The sequence below is a fragment of the Mastigoproctus giganteus genome, chromosome 6 (assembly GCF_048544385.1).
Source record: "Mastigoproctus giganteus isolate SK-2022 chromosome 6, ASM4854438v1, whole genome shotgun sequence".
NCBI lineage: Eukaryota > Metazoa > Arthropoda > Arachnida > Uropygi > Thelyphonidae > Mastigoproctus > Mastigoproctus giganteus.
In genome coordinates this window covers 168,240,205-168,260,372 of record NC_143580.1, presented here as the reverse complement: position 1 = coordinate 168,260,372, position 20,168 = coordinate 168,240,205, and the positions used below count along the sequence as shown (strand labels likewise).

Here is a 20,168-nt window from a genome sequence, read left to right as displayed (position 1 = left end):
ATTCCTTATTCAAAGGTACAGCTCTAAAATGGTTTTCACAGACTGACCAATAGATAGTCTACCAGACTGGACCTTTTGGTAACTCTCAAGGAGACAGCTGGATCAGCTGTATAATTTTGGAGGGAGTCCCAAGTAGTGTATGTGTTTGGATTGGATTATGATTTTATTGGTGTATTAGAATCTAAGGCTATTATGCACCAAACAATATTTATACCAGTTTAAAAATAAATATGACTTGTGGTGAGGCAATCTTTTCTCAAAGGTATACCTCTTCACAAGTCATATGATGGTAAAAAGCAGTATATGTATTAGCATTAGCATTAGTTGAGGCATATGACGCAAGAAAGTAAGCTTATATAGCATGAGCCAAAAAAAAAAAAAAAAGCCTTCCCATTTCACCTATCTGGTCACTTTAAATGTTTGTCTAGTTCAGCCTTATAATTTATTAGTGAATACAAGACACTGTCTTGTATTCACTGAACAATAAATTTATTTTGGGACTTCTAAGAATTTTGTCAACAGGATGTCTGAGAACTTTGTATTCATTTTGGGACTTCTAAGAACTTTGTATGCAGATCGGTTTACTGTCATTTTAAATAAATTCAATTAGAAACAAACTCTTCCTTCGGAAATATGTCTACTAACAAAAGAAAGTCTCTCTCGATTCATGAAAAAGGCGAAATTATTCGTGGATTAGAACATGGGGCAAAAAATGTTGAAGTGTGTAAAAAGTTTCTTTGTCCTCTTCAACAGTAATGACATTGTGGAAGAATAAACATGTTTACATATTGGCACTGGAAAAGAACATAATCAAAAAAAATTCTGTACCAGGTACATAATGTGTCCTGCAGCTAGCATATTTAACATGTTTTACATTTAAGAGTCATCGGCAGGCATTAAAAACATTTTAATTTTCAGATATTAATAAAATTCATAGATAATAATATAACAATGTTTCTATTTTATTAATAATAATTACATATTGGTTACTGAAAGTATTGGTCTGTGATGACTAAAGTAGGATATATAATTTTTACAATGAAGAGATTTTAGTTCGAGACTAAATACACCATCTATAGTTGTTCCATTATGTGTAGTATTTATCAAAAGATCTGATGACACGTTCAAGTTGAAGAATGTTTTCATAAATTTGCAGAACATTTTTCCAGCCTCAGAGTTTAATTGTAAAGAAAAAAATTGCATCGATCTGAAAACACCAGGCAACTTGAAACCAGATTCGTTTCTGAAAGTTTTTTTGTATCTTCAAACGTATCTCTGTTTTTAAATTCCTTAGCTTTCCAACGATATGCTGTATGTCCCCATTATCCCGTTTATCACATGAGAAAATTTCCTTGATCACATGTTCATATTTTCCACTATCCTGGAAAAACTACTGCAATTTTTAGTGGTTTGAAAGTTTTTCCTCTAGTGTAGAGCTAAGATGAAAGCTCCGTACAAAATTTCATTAAATTTGTTCCAGTAGAAGATAAATTATTGTTGCCATCATACAAGTATGATTCCAACAATACAAGTTACAATAATTCACTTCTGGCGGAAGCTGAAGATGACGTCACTTCCGTAATGCTTTTCGCATGATGGTTTTTCATTACAAAATTTTTGGAATAACACCAGTAAAAACACCAAAAAAAAAAGTTTTTTAAAAGTTTTTGAAAGTTTTTCCTCTAGTGTAGAGCTAAGATGAAAGCTCCGTACAAAATTTCATTAAATTTGTTCCAGTAGAAGATAAATTATTGTTGCCATCATACAAGTATGATTCCAACAATACAAGTTACAATAATTCACTTCTGGCGGAAGCTGAAGATGACGTCACTTCCGTAATGCTTTTCGCATGATGGTTTTTCATTACAAAATTTTTGGAATAACACCAGTAAAAACACCAAAAAAAAAAAAATTAGAAAGTGCAAGATTACAAACACTGATGAAGCATTGCTTCAATGGTCCACTACATAAAGAAGTGGTGGATTTTCAATAGATGGTTCGATCTTGAAGGCTCAAGTGGAAAAATTTGCTAAATAATTTTGTCATGACGATTTTGTATGTAACAACGGCTGGTTGGGTCGATTTAAAAACCGAATACAAGCATATTAATACAAATAATATTATGTAGGTATATACTAATACTGTGTATTTTTTTCTCTCTAATATTTCTTTTGTTTTTTAAATCTATCTTTTTATCAAGATTGAGAATTAGAAAAAAAAAGATATATTTAATTCATCACTAATATAGTGAGTAACGGTTATAACGAGGAAATTTTGTCAGTATCTTGATGCTCGTTATAACCATGTTAAACTGTATAAAAATTTAAAAACAGCTGAAACATGAATATAGCATATCACAGTTGACTTTTATCCAAATCTCCAGCTTCATTTTTGCCTGCACTCAAGCGTTGGAAAGCCAAGGAATTTAAAAACAGAAATACATTTTAAGATACAAAAAAACTTTCAGAAATGCATCTGGTTTCAAGTTGCCTGGTGTTTTCAGATCGAATGCAATTTTTTTCTTCACAAAAATTTTAAAGCAGTTATTACCCAATCCAAACTTGATTTTGGACAGGCCTAGAGCAGAACACTGTTTTTTGTACAAATAGTAGCCAAGCATTCTGATCTCTTGCCAAAGCTGTTGGCTGCAATTTCTGTTCATCTATACTGCTGTCTCTCTTACACTTTACTAGTTCTATTATATCCTCAGCTAAAGATAACCCAAAATAACCCAAGATAACCCAATGATCATGACAAATCATCTCTACTGTATCCAATACATTCCACTGAATGCCCTCCCCTTGATCTTCCGACAGAAGGACATTAGAAGAACTCTGAAAACTCTTGATGCCAAGAAAGCACCAGATTCCGGTGGCATAGCTCCACTTATTTTCAAACCTGTGCTCTTGTTCTGTGTCACAGTTTTTGCTTTTTTACTCCACGGTTTTTCCTTCTAATTGGAAATTTCTTTACATTCTGCCAGTTCCTAAAACAGGGTAACAGATCCTTCCCTTTCAGTTGTTATCCAGTTACTCCTAGCTCCATCCTTTCTACCCTTATTCCTATCCTGTACTCCTTCAGTTCGCCCCTATCTGTTTCCTTAAATTTGTATTAGGTCTTCAGTTTTACAAGATTATTTAATATTTTTGACTAAAAGAGAATTTTCTTATGTCTAATGTACAGCCAGTTATCTTATCTTAATTTAAGTGCATATTCTATAGTTTGTGCCATCTGTAAAAGAAATAAGATATTCCCATTAAATTATTTAATTTATTAATACCTTTCAAATTCTTAAATACCTTAGTCAAGTCACCATGCAGACTTTTGGTCTGAGACTTAAGTGACCAACAAAACTTCAAAAAAGATTCTGGATTCCCTTTCTACTAAAGATACATTTTGATCAGGGTTTTTATGATATTTACAAGGAAATCATGAAGTGTCTACGTTAATAAACATTCTGCTGACACTGGTTGTTTCATAAATACAGGTCAAAGATATTGTCCAAGATGTTCTGATCTTGTAAACTTTTATGGTATTCATTATTTTATATTAATTTCCTATTAAATGTAAAAACCATTGTTTTTTAATATATAAAAGAATATATAAAAGTTTTTTAATATATAAAAAAACTGTTGTTTTTCTGTATATAAAAAATTTGAAATTATTTTATTTTTTTAAAATAATAACTTTATATATATATTTATTTATTTAGTGACACTAAATTACCAAAGTCGGACTCCTTAAAGTTAAATTTAGAAAGTTTGAGAACGTGGAGGGTATTTCTAGGCTATGGACTTGCATCACAAGAATTTATGTAAGTTATTTAAGTAATTTATAAATAAGAAAAATTTTAACCTAACAAACCTTGCTTTTATTTCGGCATACAGTATTAGAGCTTTTCCTTTACATAGTTACCCAGTCTTCGAATTTATGAGAGTGGTTCCTTTTTTTTATCATTTCTCCTGCTCACCAATCATAGTTTTCTCTACCTTTTTCAAAATAAACAGTAAAACTGTGGCTCTGCCATTAAATCCAGAATTTTTAAAACAATTCTGCAAATCATATCTAGTTAATAAATCAGCTATCAGCTGTCGCTAGTCTCTGTTGCATAAAATATATGGAACATGCAAAAAAAAAAAATTACACTCTCTGTTAGATGTAATATTAAACTATATTTTTTTATATGTGACATGAAAGCTAAATTTTATTTATCAGTGTTTTTCTTACTGAAAGACACTGCCAAATTAAATTTAGCTTCACAACACATCCATTGCTGCCAACACATTTACAAACACGGCTATTGGCTGAGAGGAAGGGCCATGTCGTCCATTCAGAAACAATCATAAACCCATCTTAAAATGAAATAAGTAGGTGCCAGTTAACGTGATCACTGGTTAGTAGAATCAGCCACTTTATAGAATCAAATTTCAAAAAACCAATTAAGATCATTAAAATGCACTACACTTTCATCGTATAATATGTTTGGTTATAAGAATCAATGTTTAACGCTTTTGTGATATTTTTCTAAAGCACATTTCTGGCGGTCACAACCATAAAACAATAAAAACAATTTGCAGTTTCCGGTTCTGTTAGTGCAATCTATTATAAAAGGATAGTAAACTCAATCTTATTGCATTTGCAATAATACCAATAGCTAGAATTCTGTGGGTTTTACATTATGGTAAAATGTGTTTTCCTTTCCATGAAATCTTCAATCATATAAAAAACATAAATAATTTTTTTAGAATCTTTTCTTCATTCCTATTTTTTAAACTTTGGAAACTTGTTACTCCGTATCACACTTGTATGTGCCGTGTTTTTGTTATTGATTGCTTTTCTTTTTTTACTGTTTTAAATTTTACAACCCAAAAAAAAAAAAAAATAATAAGTCAGTGAACAGAAATATCACTTTGTTAGCATGTACATATTACAGTATTAATTAAGCTATGTACCCAAGCATAAATTTATTTTTATTTTGCTAACCTGTGGAAACTATTCTCTCAATTTTTTTGTATCATTTAATTTTGTTAATTGGTAAGGTAATAAAGTGTTAATTTGGACTTATCGCCTGTGGATAATATTCCTCCTATTTTCGCTCGGTAGAATCTCTGTTTAAGAGAATTAAAATTCAATTCGCAAACAAGATCACAATGACTGGCACTTACCACATATCATATAGTGAATGGTATTTTATTATGGAAAGTCCATCATAAAGTGATTTGATCATACAGTGAACCAATTGTAAAGTGGGGGATCCACTGTATTTTTAGAAAATTTTATATACAGTACTAAATATTGAACAATAGGTCTATTAACCTTATTCTGTTTATGAAAATGTTTATCTAATAACAAAACCCTTATTTTGAGGTTTTTTGCCTGTTATAATTATCCATTGGTGTCTCCTGTACAAGATTCCAACAGTAGTCTGCCAACATATTTGGAATCCATTTTCCCTGGCATCTTTTTACAATTTGAAAAATATCTTGGTGAAACCTTTCACCCTGTTCGTTGGAGACCGCTCCCAAGTTTTCAGAAAAAAAAGTTTAAATGGGAATCTAGGAAATGAAGCTTCAACAACATGTTGTATACCAACCCTCTATGCCAGGGATCAACAACCATATGCACGTGGGCATCAAGGTGCCTACTAAAGGGTTATATTTATGTCTTGCAGCAGTGGCCTTCCAAGTGTAAAAGAGGTTGTAAAATGTTTTCTTTTGGGCTTTTCCAGTTGTTTTAGTCTTTTTCAGTTTTCTTTATTCTGGTTTCCTTGGGTTTTCTAACCTAACCTTCCCAGTCCCAAAGTTAGGAAGTCTGAAGAGAAACCTGTAAATCCAGTGATTTCGTGATGCAAATATCAGTTTGGCAGTTTAAATCTTCATATGCGTCATTGGAGAAAGCAGTGTAGGGTATCAAATATAAGAGTTACCATTAGTACGGTAATCACAGAAAGTGGTCCAAACTTAATAGGATATGGACTGGAAGAAACCCACCATTAATGAGAAAAGATTACAGTTGAGTCTTTGCTTTGTCTTCACAAAAAAGGACGAAGCAAAATGACCTATAGTCTCCAGATGTAGAAGTTTTACAGAATAACGACAGTGTTTCAAGGAAGCATTTTCTAAGAATTTTTCAAAACAGCGTGAAAAGGAAAGTATCCTTTTTGGGCAGTTCCACTAAAATTTTTGTCGAAACAAGACCATTGGTGAGAGTGCTTATAGTTTCTCAGTCCTTTTTGGGTAGTAGAAGTGATTTATTTTGTGTTTAATTTGGGCACTTTTGTGAAAATTTAACAATGTTATATGTTAAAATAAAATCAAAAGTATATAATTCCTCAGTGTGATTTTATATTATGTTTATTTTTAGGTGGACCCTACAAAGAGTAACTTAATATGAGTGGAAAAGACAAATTTGGAAAATCATATCATTTCAACAGTGATATTTGTTGACATTTGTTGACGATAATGGGAAGGGCAATTCTACTTTATCATGTGTAATGGAAAGTGTGTTTGTTTATTGTGTCGTTAATTCTGTGGCAGTAGCTAAGAAGCATAAAATTGAGAGGCATTTAAAAACATATCACAGACACTCTACATAACTTTGCTAAAAGGAAAAACAAAGTTTGTGCATTAAAATTTGGAATTTCAATTCAACAGTCGCTTTTCACTAAGCATATTGATAAGTCTTCAAATGAAATGATATCGTCTATCAAAATTGCTTATGTTCTTGTGAAAAGAAAAAAGGCATTCGAGGATGGAGAACTGGTTAAGGAAGCAATGTTGTCTACTGCAGATTCTCTTTTTGAAGATTTCAGCAATAAGTTGGCCATTATTTCGTCGATTAAAGATTTACAACTATCTGCTAATACTATAAAAAGGATAGAGGGAATTTCAAAAAAATTAAAGTAACAGTTGATGGGTGTCCTTCACACCTGTACCTGCTATTCATTAAAATTTGATGAGTCATGACATAACAGATACAGCACAAATAGCAGTCATAGTTTGAATGGTTTTTTTTCAATAATTCGGTGAGAGAGGAACTTCTAACAATTCTTTCATTGAAATGCTAAGCTAGAGGAGAAAATATTTATCAAGCAATTTTTTTTTTTTTTTATGAAAATCCCAAACACGAGAGGTACTATAGTACTTAGTACCGTGCTTGGGTTGGAGGTTGAGAAGACAAAAGAAGATATTTGTTGACATTAAACTTGAACTTCTGTAGACCATAATTTTCAGGTTGTTCCAGAAAACAGCAGTTGAATGAATAAACAAGGAAGATGAAAAGTTGGTTCTGTGAGTTTGAATTTGGACAGTAAATGGATGTTGGCTGGTGACGGCATGTGTTCGGGAATTATAGAAGCCAATTCAGAAGAACAGTGCCCATGGAAGTACCTGTGGAAAGGGCATGCAGCAGAAACAGTATGTCTATGAGACAGCGAGTGGAGAGACTGTTAGAGGGGAGTCATTAATTAACCTAACTGCCATCTTCTGTATGGAATCTGGGGGTGCCCCCAAAACCTGAGAGAGGTTTTGGGGGCACCCCCAGATGTGAGAACAATATTCCATGGTAGGGCAGATTTGCAATTTGTACAGAGTGAACAGTTGTTTGGAAGGAAAATAACACCGAGAGCGAAAGAGAAAACCAAGTTTTTTAGATGCAGAGGAAACAATATTTGTAATGTGCTTGTGCCAAGAGAGATTAGAAGTCAGGGTAATCTCCAAGAGATATATCATTTTGCCTAGAAATCGGAGTGCCACCAAAGATAAGTATAGGAGCAGAAGAATCCTTTTTGCGAGATATAAGACAAGACTGAGTTAAAGATTATGCTTCCGAAAACAAAATTCCTCTTCAAAAATTAGTGTCAATGACCATCAATGGTGCACTTGCGATGATAGGTATCAGAAAAGGTTTCATTAGTCAGTGTAAGAATGAAACTTCATTTCCGGCACTAATTACCATTGTATTATCCACCAGGAAATACTCTGTGTAAAAGTTATTCGTTTTAAGAATGTGATGAATGTGGTAACAAAAATTATAAATTCCATTCATTCTTAAAGTTTGCAGCATATGCTATTCAGACTTGATATTGCACACCGAAGTACGATGGTTAAGTAGAGGGAAAATTCCATGTAAAGATTTTCAGAAAAATTTTGCAAGTTACTTCTCGAATCCAGAAATGAGGATTATCAACAAATTAATGACCACATTTGGTTGCTAGATTTTGAATTTCTCACAGATATGAATCTGAAACTTAATATATTAAATCTTGAACTTCTGGGAAAAAACAAGAATATTGCTGAAATGATTAGTTTAATCAGTGCATTCAAAGGTAAACTAAACTTGTGGGAATATGACATAAGAAAAAAGTCACTGTTACACTTCCCTTATTTGAAAAGTTTATTATCGAAACTGCCACTGAAGAGAGTTTTAATATTCTTTTGTGGAACATCTTGAAGAGCTAAAGCAAGAATTCAGATGGTGTTTCCAGGATTTCAAGAAAATTGAATCAGTAGTGAAATATGTTCTGAATCCCTTCAATAATTTAGATATTTCTGAAATTTCAGTATTAATTGTAAACTTCTGCAATGTTTGTTTAAACTTATTTAAACAAACATTGCAGAAACTGAACTAGAAATTGTTAACCTTCAAAGAGACATTGTTTTATAGTCATATAAAAAAGATAATGAAAAATGATAAACTTCTGGAATTGGGTGGACAAGAATAAGTATCCTTTGTTAAAAAGTGTAGCGTAATGGTGAACTTTTGCTTTGGTTCAGTGTACCTCTGTGAGTCATTATTTTCTAGCACGAATTTCATAAAGTCAAAGAATAGATCTAGACAATTAGATGTGCAGATGCACATGTAATTGATTGTTTTCGAGCTGGGTGTTCATCTTATACTTCAGATTTTCATTTGAAAACTGAATAAATGAAATCACAAGTTTCACATTAATTTTAATTAAATTTTATTTTATTATTTAAAAAAGTAAAATCATAAAATAACATTATGTATGACAGAGTATGTAATGTATGTATTAATTTTCTAGTTTATACCTTTCATATTTCCCCTAATAAATTCATTATTCTTTGGTGCCCGTAACCATTTAATTAAAATCAAAAATAGCCTGCCACCATGAAAAAGTTGACGACCCCTGCTCTATATGCTAAAATTTGCTCATCCACAATTTCACTGTAATTTTGTGATTTCCCATTGCCTAAAAAGGTCCAGCAGATGTTTTTGAATGCTTCCAGGCTCTTATTTTTAGTGAATTCCTCATCTTGGAATAGCAGTTTGATTTCAGGACCACAGAAATTCCCTCTTTTATCTCAAATCAGGAAGGCCATTTATCTTGGCCTTCCTGATTTGAGGAAACTTTTGCCTCAAACAGGAAAATCCTCCATTTTTTTGTCCATCACTTTCACAACTATTTTTATCAAACCTGGCTTGATGTGCAGAAGTAAATAGCTTTTTGACTTATCCACCAAAGGAGGATGTGCTACATTTGTATACATACATATGTAAATGTGCCAATTTTTATGTATAACTTATTATTATTATTATTATTTTAAATTAAATAAATTTGTTTTGCTCACACTATTTAGTGTCTTTTTCTTTTACCTTAATATATTAAAATAGTATTTATTTAATTTTACCTTATGTTTGATTATCTGGAAAATTTTACCATCCTGAATGCCTCTATTTTTTGATGTATTGTGGTATTGGTGAGTTTAGTATCATTAAAGATGTGAGACATGGGAATTGATTATTCCAGCAGAAACATATTCAGTATGTTATCCCTGAATTTTAGTACAAAGCTCACTGAATGTATGTTAAAAAACATTCAATGGAGTTTGTGCTAGTGTTTCTTTAGAGATGTTCTCCATGGTGGCTGTGATTCTTTCAGTTCTTAAACAGTATGTGAGCTGCTCTTCTATAGACATTGTGTTTCAGGAATCTCCACATATGTAATCAGAGGAATTCAGATCAGGTGAGTATGATGGCCAAGGCCATCCAATTTCATATCATCCTGTATATCAATGTCTTTAGGTTACATATAAATGTATCATGCACATAAGCAGTGGGGAAGCCAGAAATGTAGATAAACACTTTAAATAGCGACATTACTCCTATGTAGCATAAATCCCCTTATACTAATCATTTTCTCTGGCAGTGCAGACTTGATGCCAGGACATGTCATGGGATTTTGTCAAAAATACACAGAAATTTTGATAGTTGGGATAAGGAGGTGATTATTCTTTAGTACAAGGCCATGGTTAGGCCGCATCTTGAGGCCTCCAGACCTGTACTGTATACAGGTCTGGAAGCCTTGCTTTAGGAAGGATGTAGATATGCTGGAATGAGTGCAGAGAAGGGCAACCAGATTGGTGAAGGGAACAAACGGATGCTCTTACCTAGAAATGCTTCCGTTTTGCAAATTTCAGCATCCAGGCACTGGGTCACAGATAAGATTTCAAGCTCCCTGGATCTAGGATAACCTAACACTATTCCTATTGGCTAATTATAAGAATCCCTGGCCTATAAAAAGCACTGCTGGCTGATCCTCTTTCCCATTTCTCTTCAGGTCTGAGGGCGGTCAGCAGGTAAGATTTGTTTTGTTTGTCTTAATTCGTCTTATTAAAAATAGGCTAAAAGTAATGAAAAAATTGCTCAATGTAACCAAGTTCTGCTCATATAATTGTGTAATAGTAACATAGAATTGCTCAATTTGTTATTATAACTTTGAATTATTTGTCTGCTCACTGGCATTATTGAAAATTAGAAATGACCAATTGTTAATACATCTTATAACTGATCCTATAACTGAAACTATAGGAAATTTTGGAATTGGTGAAAGAAATAAAATAGGTGAAAGACTTGTGGAATTTGCAGAATCTCAAGGAATGTCAGTAATGAACACTTTTTTCAAGAAAAGGGTGAACAGAAAGTGGACATGGAAGAGTCCAAATGGATTAACAACTAATGAAATCGACTTCATCCTCACTAACAGAAGATATATTGTGAATGATGTTACCGTCCTGAATAAGGTAAATGTAGGAAGTGATCACAGAATGGTAAGATGTACACTTGATATAGATGTAGGAAAGGAAAGGAAAAAACTGACTCGAGTAAATAATACAAAGGTCTTTGAAATAACAGAGGAGGAGAAAAAGCAGTATGTACTGGAACTTAAGAACAAGTTTGAGCTTCTGCAGACTGCTCAGGACCAAGATATCGACGAGGAATATTACAACTTTCTGAAAGTGATAAAGCCCAAGAAACCTATAGGGAAACAGAAATCCAAAGAAGAAAAAATTAGTCAAGAAACACTTGTCATGATGAACCAAAGACGACAAATGAAGAGCAAGAAAAACACTGCCAGGGAGAAAATTGAATATACTGAGTTATGCAAAGCCATTAGAAAGAGACTCAGAGAGGACATAAGAAGATTTAACACAAGAAAAGTAGAACAAGCATTAAGGGAAAACAAAGGATTTAAATCAGCAGCCATGAGCAGTAATACAGAAAGACAAATGATACTGAAACTGAAGAATAGCAATGGTGTACTTATAAACAGCAGAGAAGGCATAATTCAAATAGCAGAAGACTACTATAGAGAATTATACAAGGAGCAAGGGAATGATACCAGAAGTGGGGAAGATGGATTGCAAGGTAGCAACACATACGACATACCCGATATTCTTCCTGATGAGGTAGAACATGCATAGAAGAAAATGAAGAATCGGAAAGCCCCGGGGGAAGATGAAGTTACTGTAGAGTTGTTAAAATTGGGAGGAAGAGACATAACACAAAAACTGGCAAGGCTCTTCACAAAGTGCATTAGAAAAGGTGTGATGCCTAAGCAGTGGAATAATGCAATCATAGTTTTGCTGCATAAGAAAGGAGATAAATCAGAAATTGGAAATTATAGACCAATTAGCTTGTTATCCCATATCTACAAGTTGTTCACAAGAGTCATTACTAAGAGATTAGAAAGAATACTTGATGAGAATCAACCGAAAGAGCAAGCTGGCTTTAGGACAGGATTCTCAACTATGGATCACCTTCACGTAATATCACAGCTAATGGAGAAAGCAAATGAATATAAAACACCATTATGCCTGGCATTTGTGGATTATGAAAAGGCATTTGACTCCATACAGCATAAGGCAATGTTTCGGGCACTGGAAAGACAAGGCATAGATACTCCATATATTATGATTTTGAAGAAAATATATGAGAGTGCTACATCCTTTATTAGACTAGACAAAGACAGTAGCAAATTTAAAATCGAGAAAGGAGTTCGACAAGGAGACACAATATCTCCGAAGCTGTTTACTGCTGCCCTTGAGGAAGCTTTCAGAAGATTAGACTGGTCGCAGAAAGGAGTCAATGTGAACGGAGAGTACCTAAACCATTTACGATTTGCAGATGACATTGTGGTCATAAGCCACGATCCCAAAGAATTAGAGGAAAATCTTAATCAGTTATGCACAGTTAGTAAGGATTTTGGACTAAAGATGAATATGGCTAAAACAAAAGTAATGATGAACAAGTATGCCACGGAAAGGGAAATAATGATTGAAGGAGCAGTAATTGAAAAGGTGGAGTCATATACTTATCTGGGACAAGTTATTAGCTGTAATAATGATAAATGGCTGGAAGTCAAGAGAAGAATAAATTTTGGATGGGTAGCATTCAGGAAATATAGTCACATACTGAAGAGCAATATCCCAGTTTGTCTGAAACGTAAAATAATGAATCAATGTATACTCCCCACCATGACTTATGGAAGTGAAACTTGGGCACTCACCAAAAGAATGGAAGAGAAGCTAAGAACTACACAGCGAAGAATGGAACGAATTATATTGGGAATTAGAATGTTAGATAAGAAGAGAAACACATGGATTAGGCAGCAAACTCAAGTAAAGGACATTCTTATCAAAACTAAAGAACTAAAATGGTCTTGGGCAGGACACATAGCTCGAAGACATGATGACAGATGGACTAAGAAAATAACAGAATGGTACCCAAGAGGAGCTAGAAGAAAACCTGGAAGACAAAGGCGGAGATGGATAGATGAAATTCATGAGTTTTTGAGTAGTAAATGGATGGCCAGTGCTCAAAACAGAAGGAACTGGAAAGTTGCTGGAGAGGCCTTCATCCTGCAGTGGATTGAAAATGGCTGATGATGATGATGATGATAACTGATCCTTTGTTAAAAAAATTTTTATTGTAATTTCAAACTGCTCAATGTAAATCTAATTAGTAACCTTCACCTTTTTGAATTTATCTCTATTCCCAAACAGCACGGTTTGATGAGGGGTATCGGCAAAATACCCGAAACGTCACACTATTGTATATATTAGTTTAGGCTATGCTTAATAAAATATATATTAAAAACTCCACGTGGTAAAATAGTGGTTAATTTACATATTAATAATTCTTAATGGATAACAACCACGTAACGTCCTTCCCCAACTATATTGTCAATGAACGTACAAAGTTTACAGGCCCATGTTCGAGATATCGAAATCCAAAATATTGATATTAAGTGAAACGTGGTTGGATAATGATGAGTATATATTACGTAAACCATTCCAATGTGTGACTCAGTTTAAAAGGTTGGAGGTTTGTAGTGGTGGTGTTGCGATATATCAACGTGAAGGTTCAACTACCATCAGTTAGTATGAATCAGAGCTGTAATGCTCAATACATTCTACGTTGATGTCAGTATTTGTAAAATAATAAGAGTACGGTAAACCCCCGCTATTCGCGGGGGTTACATTCCTGAGAAATGTCGCGAATACTGAGTTATGGCTCTCATAGTAATAAAGGGGTTCCGTTCCAAAGTATGAAATATATAAGAAAAACTAGTCTAAAATTTTGTCTATGTATGTATTATATGTACCTTCCTAATATGACTATGTACATAGACAGTACATAGTGAAATGCAAGCATATGGCATTGAAATGAAAATAAGAAAAAATTTAGTATTAAATGTAATATTTATTAAAATTTTCAAACAAATCTTTCAAACCAGCGCCTTTGCTAGCAAAAAAACTTATCCCGCCAGTGCTATCACCAGTTTCGCTAAAGTGTTGATAAAGGAGTTTTGCCTTTTCACGAATGATGAGTGAACTTAACGGAATTTTATTTTGAGTTCGGTCTTCTATCCACAGATTTAAAGCCTTTTCCATTTTTTCTAATTTAACATCACGAGTTACAGAGCAAATTTTTGAAGCAATTAGCGCATTTTCATGGACACTACGGCGGATTTTTTCTTCTGATTTTTTGATTGATCGTACCATTGACTCATTGATTTTATAATGTTTTGCCACTGAGGAGACACTTTCACCATTAGAAATTTTATCTAATAACTCAATTTTATTCACTAATGTCATCACCTTCTTTGATATTTTCACATTTCTCTTGTTATTCGTAGCCATATTTTTGTAGGGGTTAGAAAGAACTTGTCCACAATAAAGTCACTTTCTTCTGTTAACACACTTGTAAAAGTCTGTATTACACTGCAAAACGGTAGATTTATCATTTTTGTAAGCATATCAATTTATAAATTGATAAATTTATTCAATTTATAAGCATATAAATTAAAAGCAAATGACGAACCTCCCGTGGCAAGTGCATAACACATACTGAACAAGGATTAGCGAGAAACATCCACGCTCACGATTTTGTCACCCCTCTCCCCCACCCACTGAGCGCTGTTTTGACCAGGAAAGATAATTTTAGCCACGCCCATGTTTTTTTATGACAGAAAATATTCACGGCGCATTAAAATTAACATTTTTTTAGGTTTCATTTTATATTAAATCGGCGATCGCAAATACGCGAAACTGCGAATACAGATACTGTGAATAGCGAGGGTTTACTGTAGTTTACCTCAATATAATACATAGGACACTTCCATATGATACTCTCCAGAAATTAAAATGAAAAAATTTATAATCTTACATTAGAGTAATAAATAATTAAAAATCAATTTAACGCAATTAAAAATAAGAAAATTAATTAAAAGAATTTAACGAAAAAATTGCAAAACGGTTTTCCTCCCCAAGCTGGCAACGCTTTTCGATTGTATGTCGTGATCACACGAATGAAAATTACCGAATAGGGGTAAGCATGAAACTTAAATAGGGATTATTTGTCTTTGCACATGCACATAAAAGCCCACGAATCGGAGATCAGATATGGCCGGTGAACATTAACAGAATTCTCATGTAATTTAATTTCTATGGTTTCTGCAATTAATAGTCGCATATAATTATGTTGGACACTAAGTATTTTGGCCTCATTAAATAAAAAAGTGTGTTTTTCGTTAACGACATGAAAGGCTGATTCTGATGCTGCTGAACGAGAAGCATGAACTGAGGTCGCATGTTGATTAACACGAATATTCAAAGGAAAATGTGTCGAACCTTGATAAGATGATAATTTTTTCGTTCAATTCTTTTAATTAATTTTCTTATTTTTAATTACGTTAATTGATTTTCAATTATTTGTTACTCTAATGTAAGATTTTTGATTTTTTAATTTTAATTTCCTGAGAGTATCATACGGAAGTTTTCTATGTACTATATTGAGGTAAACTTCTCTTATTATTTTACAACTATCATCAGTACACCACATATCTATGCACAACACAATAGCAGCAATGCGACAGCGGTATTGGATGAAATTGGAGACATTTGTCGATCTTTGTGCATATTCAATAGTGAATCTATTTTCATCGTTGCCATATACATCACTCCGGGGATGTCATTAAATATACAGGAATACCTCGCATAGCACGGTTAATCCGTGCCAAAAATATACCGTGCTATGCGAAACCGCCCTGATCGAGGTATTATTAGTATGTATTTTAATGTAATGTGTTCCGACAATTTGATTTGGGTCGAGTTGCAAAAATATATATGGTGTTTGTTTACTATAAATCGATGCACGCAAAGTTCTTGCATAAAAAGGAAACTAAAATGATAAAATTGAAAAATACTAGTAAGTACGGTACAAATGATTTTTATTGCAGTATGTACATACAAAAAGAATATAAGCGAAGTATGTACTGTATTTTTATTTTGAAAAATAACTGATCAGCTTAGTTTGCACAGTTTTTTTTCTTCTTTTTATTTACATACATCTCTTTATAACATCGAATGTCATTTTGCAACACCTGCCTTACTTTCATACCTCATTCAATGTTTGGATCTAGAAGAACACTCGGCACCATTACATTTCTTCTTTCCATTCATATTTGCGTATAAAGGTGTAACGTTTTTAAAAAATAATCTTTAATAAAAAATACACAGCGAAAAATATTTGTACAGCTTACACACAGTCAACCGCTCGGAATCTAGAGTGTTTACTAATGTATAAATGCTAGCAGAGTCCGTATATAATGGGAGTTGCAACAACAGTCAGCATGGCGTTGAATCCATAACGCATTGGCATACATACTGGCATTATAATACATACATACATGTCAAATGTATTGGTGCGTAATGCAGTTATTTTATTTATTTTTTTTTTTTTTTCAATTTGTAAACCGCGCTATAGCGAAACCCGCGCTGTTCGAAACCACGCTACACAAGGTATTCCTGTAGTTCATAAACAGGATTTGATGCCATTGAAGGCGCAAAATTATTGGAAGAGCCACAGAATCATATACCTATAGTTCTCGCTGGTGATTTCAATCCAGAATTAAATTCTGAGGCTGGAAAGAAGTTGTAAATTTATGAAAGATGTCTTCAATTTTGATATTAAGTCAAATACTTTAGTAAATGCTACACATAATGAAACGACAGTCGATAGAGTATTCACCTGGGAATTAAAATCATTTGAGTGTCGAAATTATATATCTTATTTCAGTTACCATAAACCAATAATTTTAGTGTTATTATAATATATTTTATACGAATTATTTCATTGTACTGAAATTATTTTTTCAATAAAAAATAATGCAGCGATACTTACTTTTTTATTTTACTGTACCAGTTCATAATGAGTTCCTGCAGTAACGACATTTTTAACGGCTGCTGCTGTGACATTATCAGTGGCACTATCATTCTCAGAGTAGAGTGGCAGCAATTCATTATGTACCTGGTACATATTTTTTTTTTTTTTTTTTTTTTTTTTGTCAAGCTATATAAGCTTGCTTTTTTGCATCATTTGCCACTACTACTAATACTGCTATATGTACTCTCTTAACTCCACACAATAACTGACAAAAATTATAGTTTATTGGTTTCTAAGTGTAGTACAGCTTCAAAAATGTAAGCTCCTTATCAGACATGTAGCCTCAGTTGGTGACTTTGTGTCAAACAGTGAACAAATTAATCTAAAAGAGCCAAGAAAGGTGTGGAAGAAAAGCTTACATTTGAAATGGTAACTTTGTTACAATATTCAATATAACATCAAATTTTGTGCTTTGTTAGCTTACTGCATTAATTTTTTGAAGAAGGAGGGTATTTTCTCAATGCAGGTATTAATACATTTAAAATAACACTACTTTGTGTTGTATTTTTATTTTTCAAATTATTTCAATACCTGCTTTGAGGATAGTACTTCTTTATTAAAAGTCATGGTAAATCCCATAAAATCTTACTACAACAAACATGTAGGAAAACACGGATAATTTTTTTTTACTGAAATTTCAGTCTAATGAATATCATTTAAAATTATCCTAAAAGCTTTTAATATTCTAAATTTAAAAGTAAATTTAACCTTTATATATATCTTGAAAAATAATTAGAATATTTAAAAGTTTTAAATATTCTAACTATTTGTTCAAGATATATATATATAAAGGTATGCATACCTTTCTAACAGAAAAAAAAAAGCAGAAAAAGATAGTTTCTCCTTTTGTTGCTTAAGTAACTACTTTAAAATCAATATTAAATAAATAAAACAATATAATACATTCTACAAAAATAAATATACAGGCATACCTCGAATAACGAATAGGATGCGTTCCACGAAATTACTTCGTTAAGCGAAACTTCGTTTTCAGAGGTAAAAATACTATGGCCAGAATAAGGATACGTTCCTACGTAAAGAAAATGAAAAGCTTTTTTTTCGAACAAAGAAAAGTTTTATTAAATAAACAGTCAACTTACATACAAAGTGAAATCACATTTTAAAATACGAGTCTAAAGTTGATTGTTTGTGCTCTTTTTCTCTTTCATTTAACAATTGCCTATACGGAGTTATTGCATTTAACACTGATCGCTTAAAAAATAACACTTCTTCCTAAATCAGGATCATTTTCACTAAAAAAATTTAAAACGTTTTAAATGTCATTTAAGCACCGTTTTAAATCTTTGGTTGTTAACACTTTTTCGGCAGGAACTTCTTTAACTTTGTCTTCATTATCTTTGTCTTCGTTGCTAACAAGGTTTTCTAAATCTTCCACTGAAAAACCATCATCTTCTGCATTCAATAAATTTCTAACATCCTCTTCATCGACATTTTTCGAAACCTATTGATTGAGCCATCTGGATAACTTCATTTCTAATTTCTTGGATGTTATTTTCTTCTTCTAGTACAACTTCTGGCCATATTGTGCGCCAAACTCCATTTAAGCATTTCTTAGTGCCTTCTTTCCAAGAACTATCAATGTTTTCAATTGCGTTTTTAATGGTGTAGTTTTTCCAAAAAAGTTTTAACTGTCATTTCCTCTTTATCCTGGCGCCTCCGTAGCCAGGTGGGAAGGAGCAGCAGTGCGTAGCACACGCTTCTTGATTAAACCGGGGTTCGAGCCCGTCACCAACAAATACGGAGGATGCGGAAAGGTCAGGGAATGACCACCGCATATCCCGGAGCAATATGGCCTTAGTTGCTAATGCTCCTTAAAAAAAAAACCAAACAACAAACTCTTTATCCTCTAGTTCAGTTAAACTGCTTAATGCTCGACGCAGATAATAAGCTTTAAATGATGCTATTACTCCCTGATCCAATGGTGGAATCAGGGAAGTTGTGTTTGCTGGAAGAAACACAACTTTGACAGGAATGCATGTGTCCAACGTGTTAAGATCAGTAGGATGTCCCGGAGCATTGTCTAACAACAAAAGAGCTTTTTCTTCAATGTTATTTTTTTTTTTGACAATACCGTTTTACTTCAGGACAAAAGTGGATAACAAACCAATCAGTAAATAACTCCTTGGTAACCCACGCTTTTCTATTTGCTTTCCATATTACAGGTAAATTCATTTTTATGTTACCTTTTAAAGCCCTCGGATTTTCTGAATGGTAAACTAATAACAATTTTAATTTATAATCGCCAGAGGTATTTGATCCAAAGAGTAACGTTAAACGGTCTTTGGCTGCTTTGAACCCAGCAGCTGATTTTTCTTCAATAGAAATGAAGCTTTTTGTTGGTAGCCGTTTCCAGAACAAACCGCTTTCGTCAACATTGAACACCAAATTTGGAAAATTTTCACGTTCAATTATTTCCTTTAATTTTTCTGGAAACTTATTTGCAGCTTCTCCTGTTAATTTTACACTATGAATCCTGGCCCGTTTTTTAAATTTCTCGAACCAACCACGAGAAGCCCCAAAGGTTTCCATAATTTCTTCAGTTTGTTTAGATTTCAGGCGATTAAAATGGAATATTTTTTTTTATGTTAAATGGGGCTTGAAATTGCCGACTTCGTTATATCGAAGCTTCGTTATCAGAGGTAACGTTAACCGAGGTATGCCTGTATGCATATTTTTAAGATATTTAAAAATTAATATTAATTTTGATTAGTTAAGATTTTTAAGGTATTAAACTTATTTTTTTTCACAGATTAATATGAAAATTCAATTTTAGTGCAATCTAAATGTGCGAGTTTAGCTTGCACCAAAGTATAAAGCAGGATATTGTGTACTGCAACACAGGGGAGCTGAGAAGCACAGGATTTGAGCTCAGGAATATTGGAAATCATAGAGGATAGAATGTGGTGACACTGAATTCTTTCACCTTATTTAGTTCCATTTTTAATTCAAGTGAATTGTACAAGCATTTCTTAATTCTTTACTTATCCATATTTACAAAATGAGTGGTTAGGAGTACACTTATGCAGTGTTCTAGATAATGAATTTCAGACATGGCTAATGAATCCAAACTGGTTTATTTATTCCTTTACTACCATTCATGGTTTGCACATAATTTTTTT

General features: G+C 33.0%; 1 protein-coding gene across 1 annotated transcript in view; it reads left to right on the top strand.

Moving 5' to 3' along the window:
* The window catches only part of LOC150084737 (RNA polymerase II-associated protein 1), a 630,471-nt gene that overhangs the window by 370,008 nt on the left and 240,295 nt on the right, over positions 1-20,168 (top strand). The window contains exon 19 of the mRNA XM_090376342.1: positions 3,713-3,814. Within this exon, the coding sequence (XP_090232468.1) occupies positions 3,713-3,814 (102 nt within the window). The remainder of the gene's footprint in view (positions 1-3,712; positions 3,815-20,168) is intronic.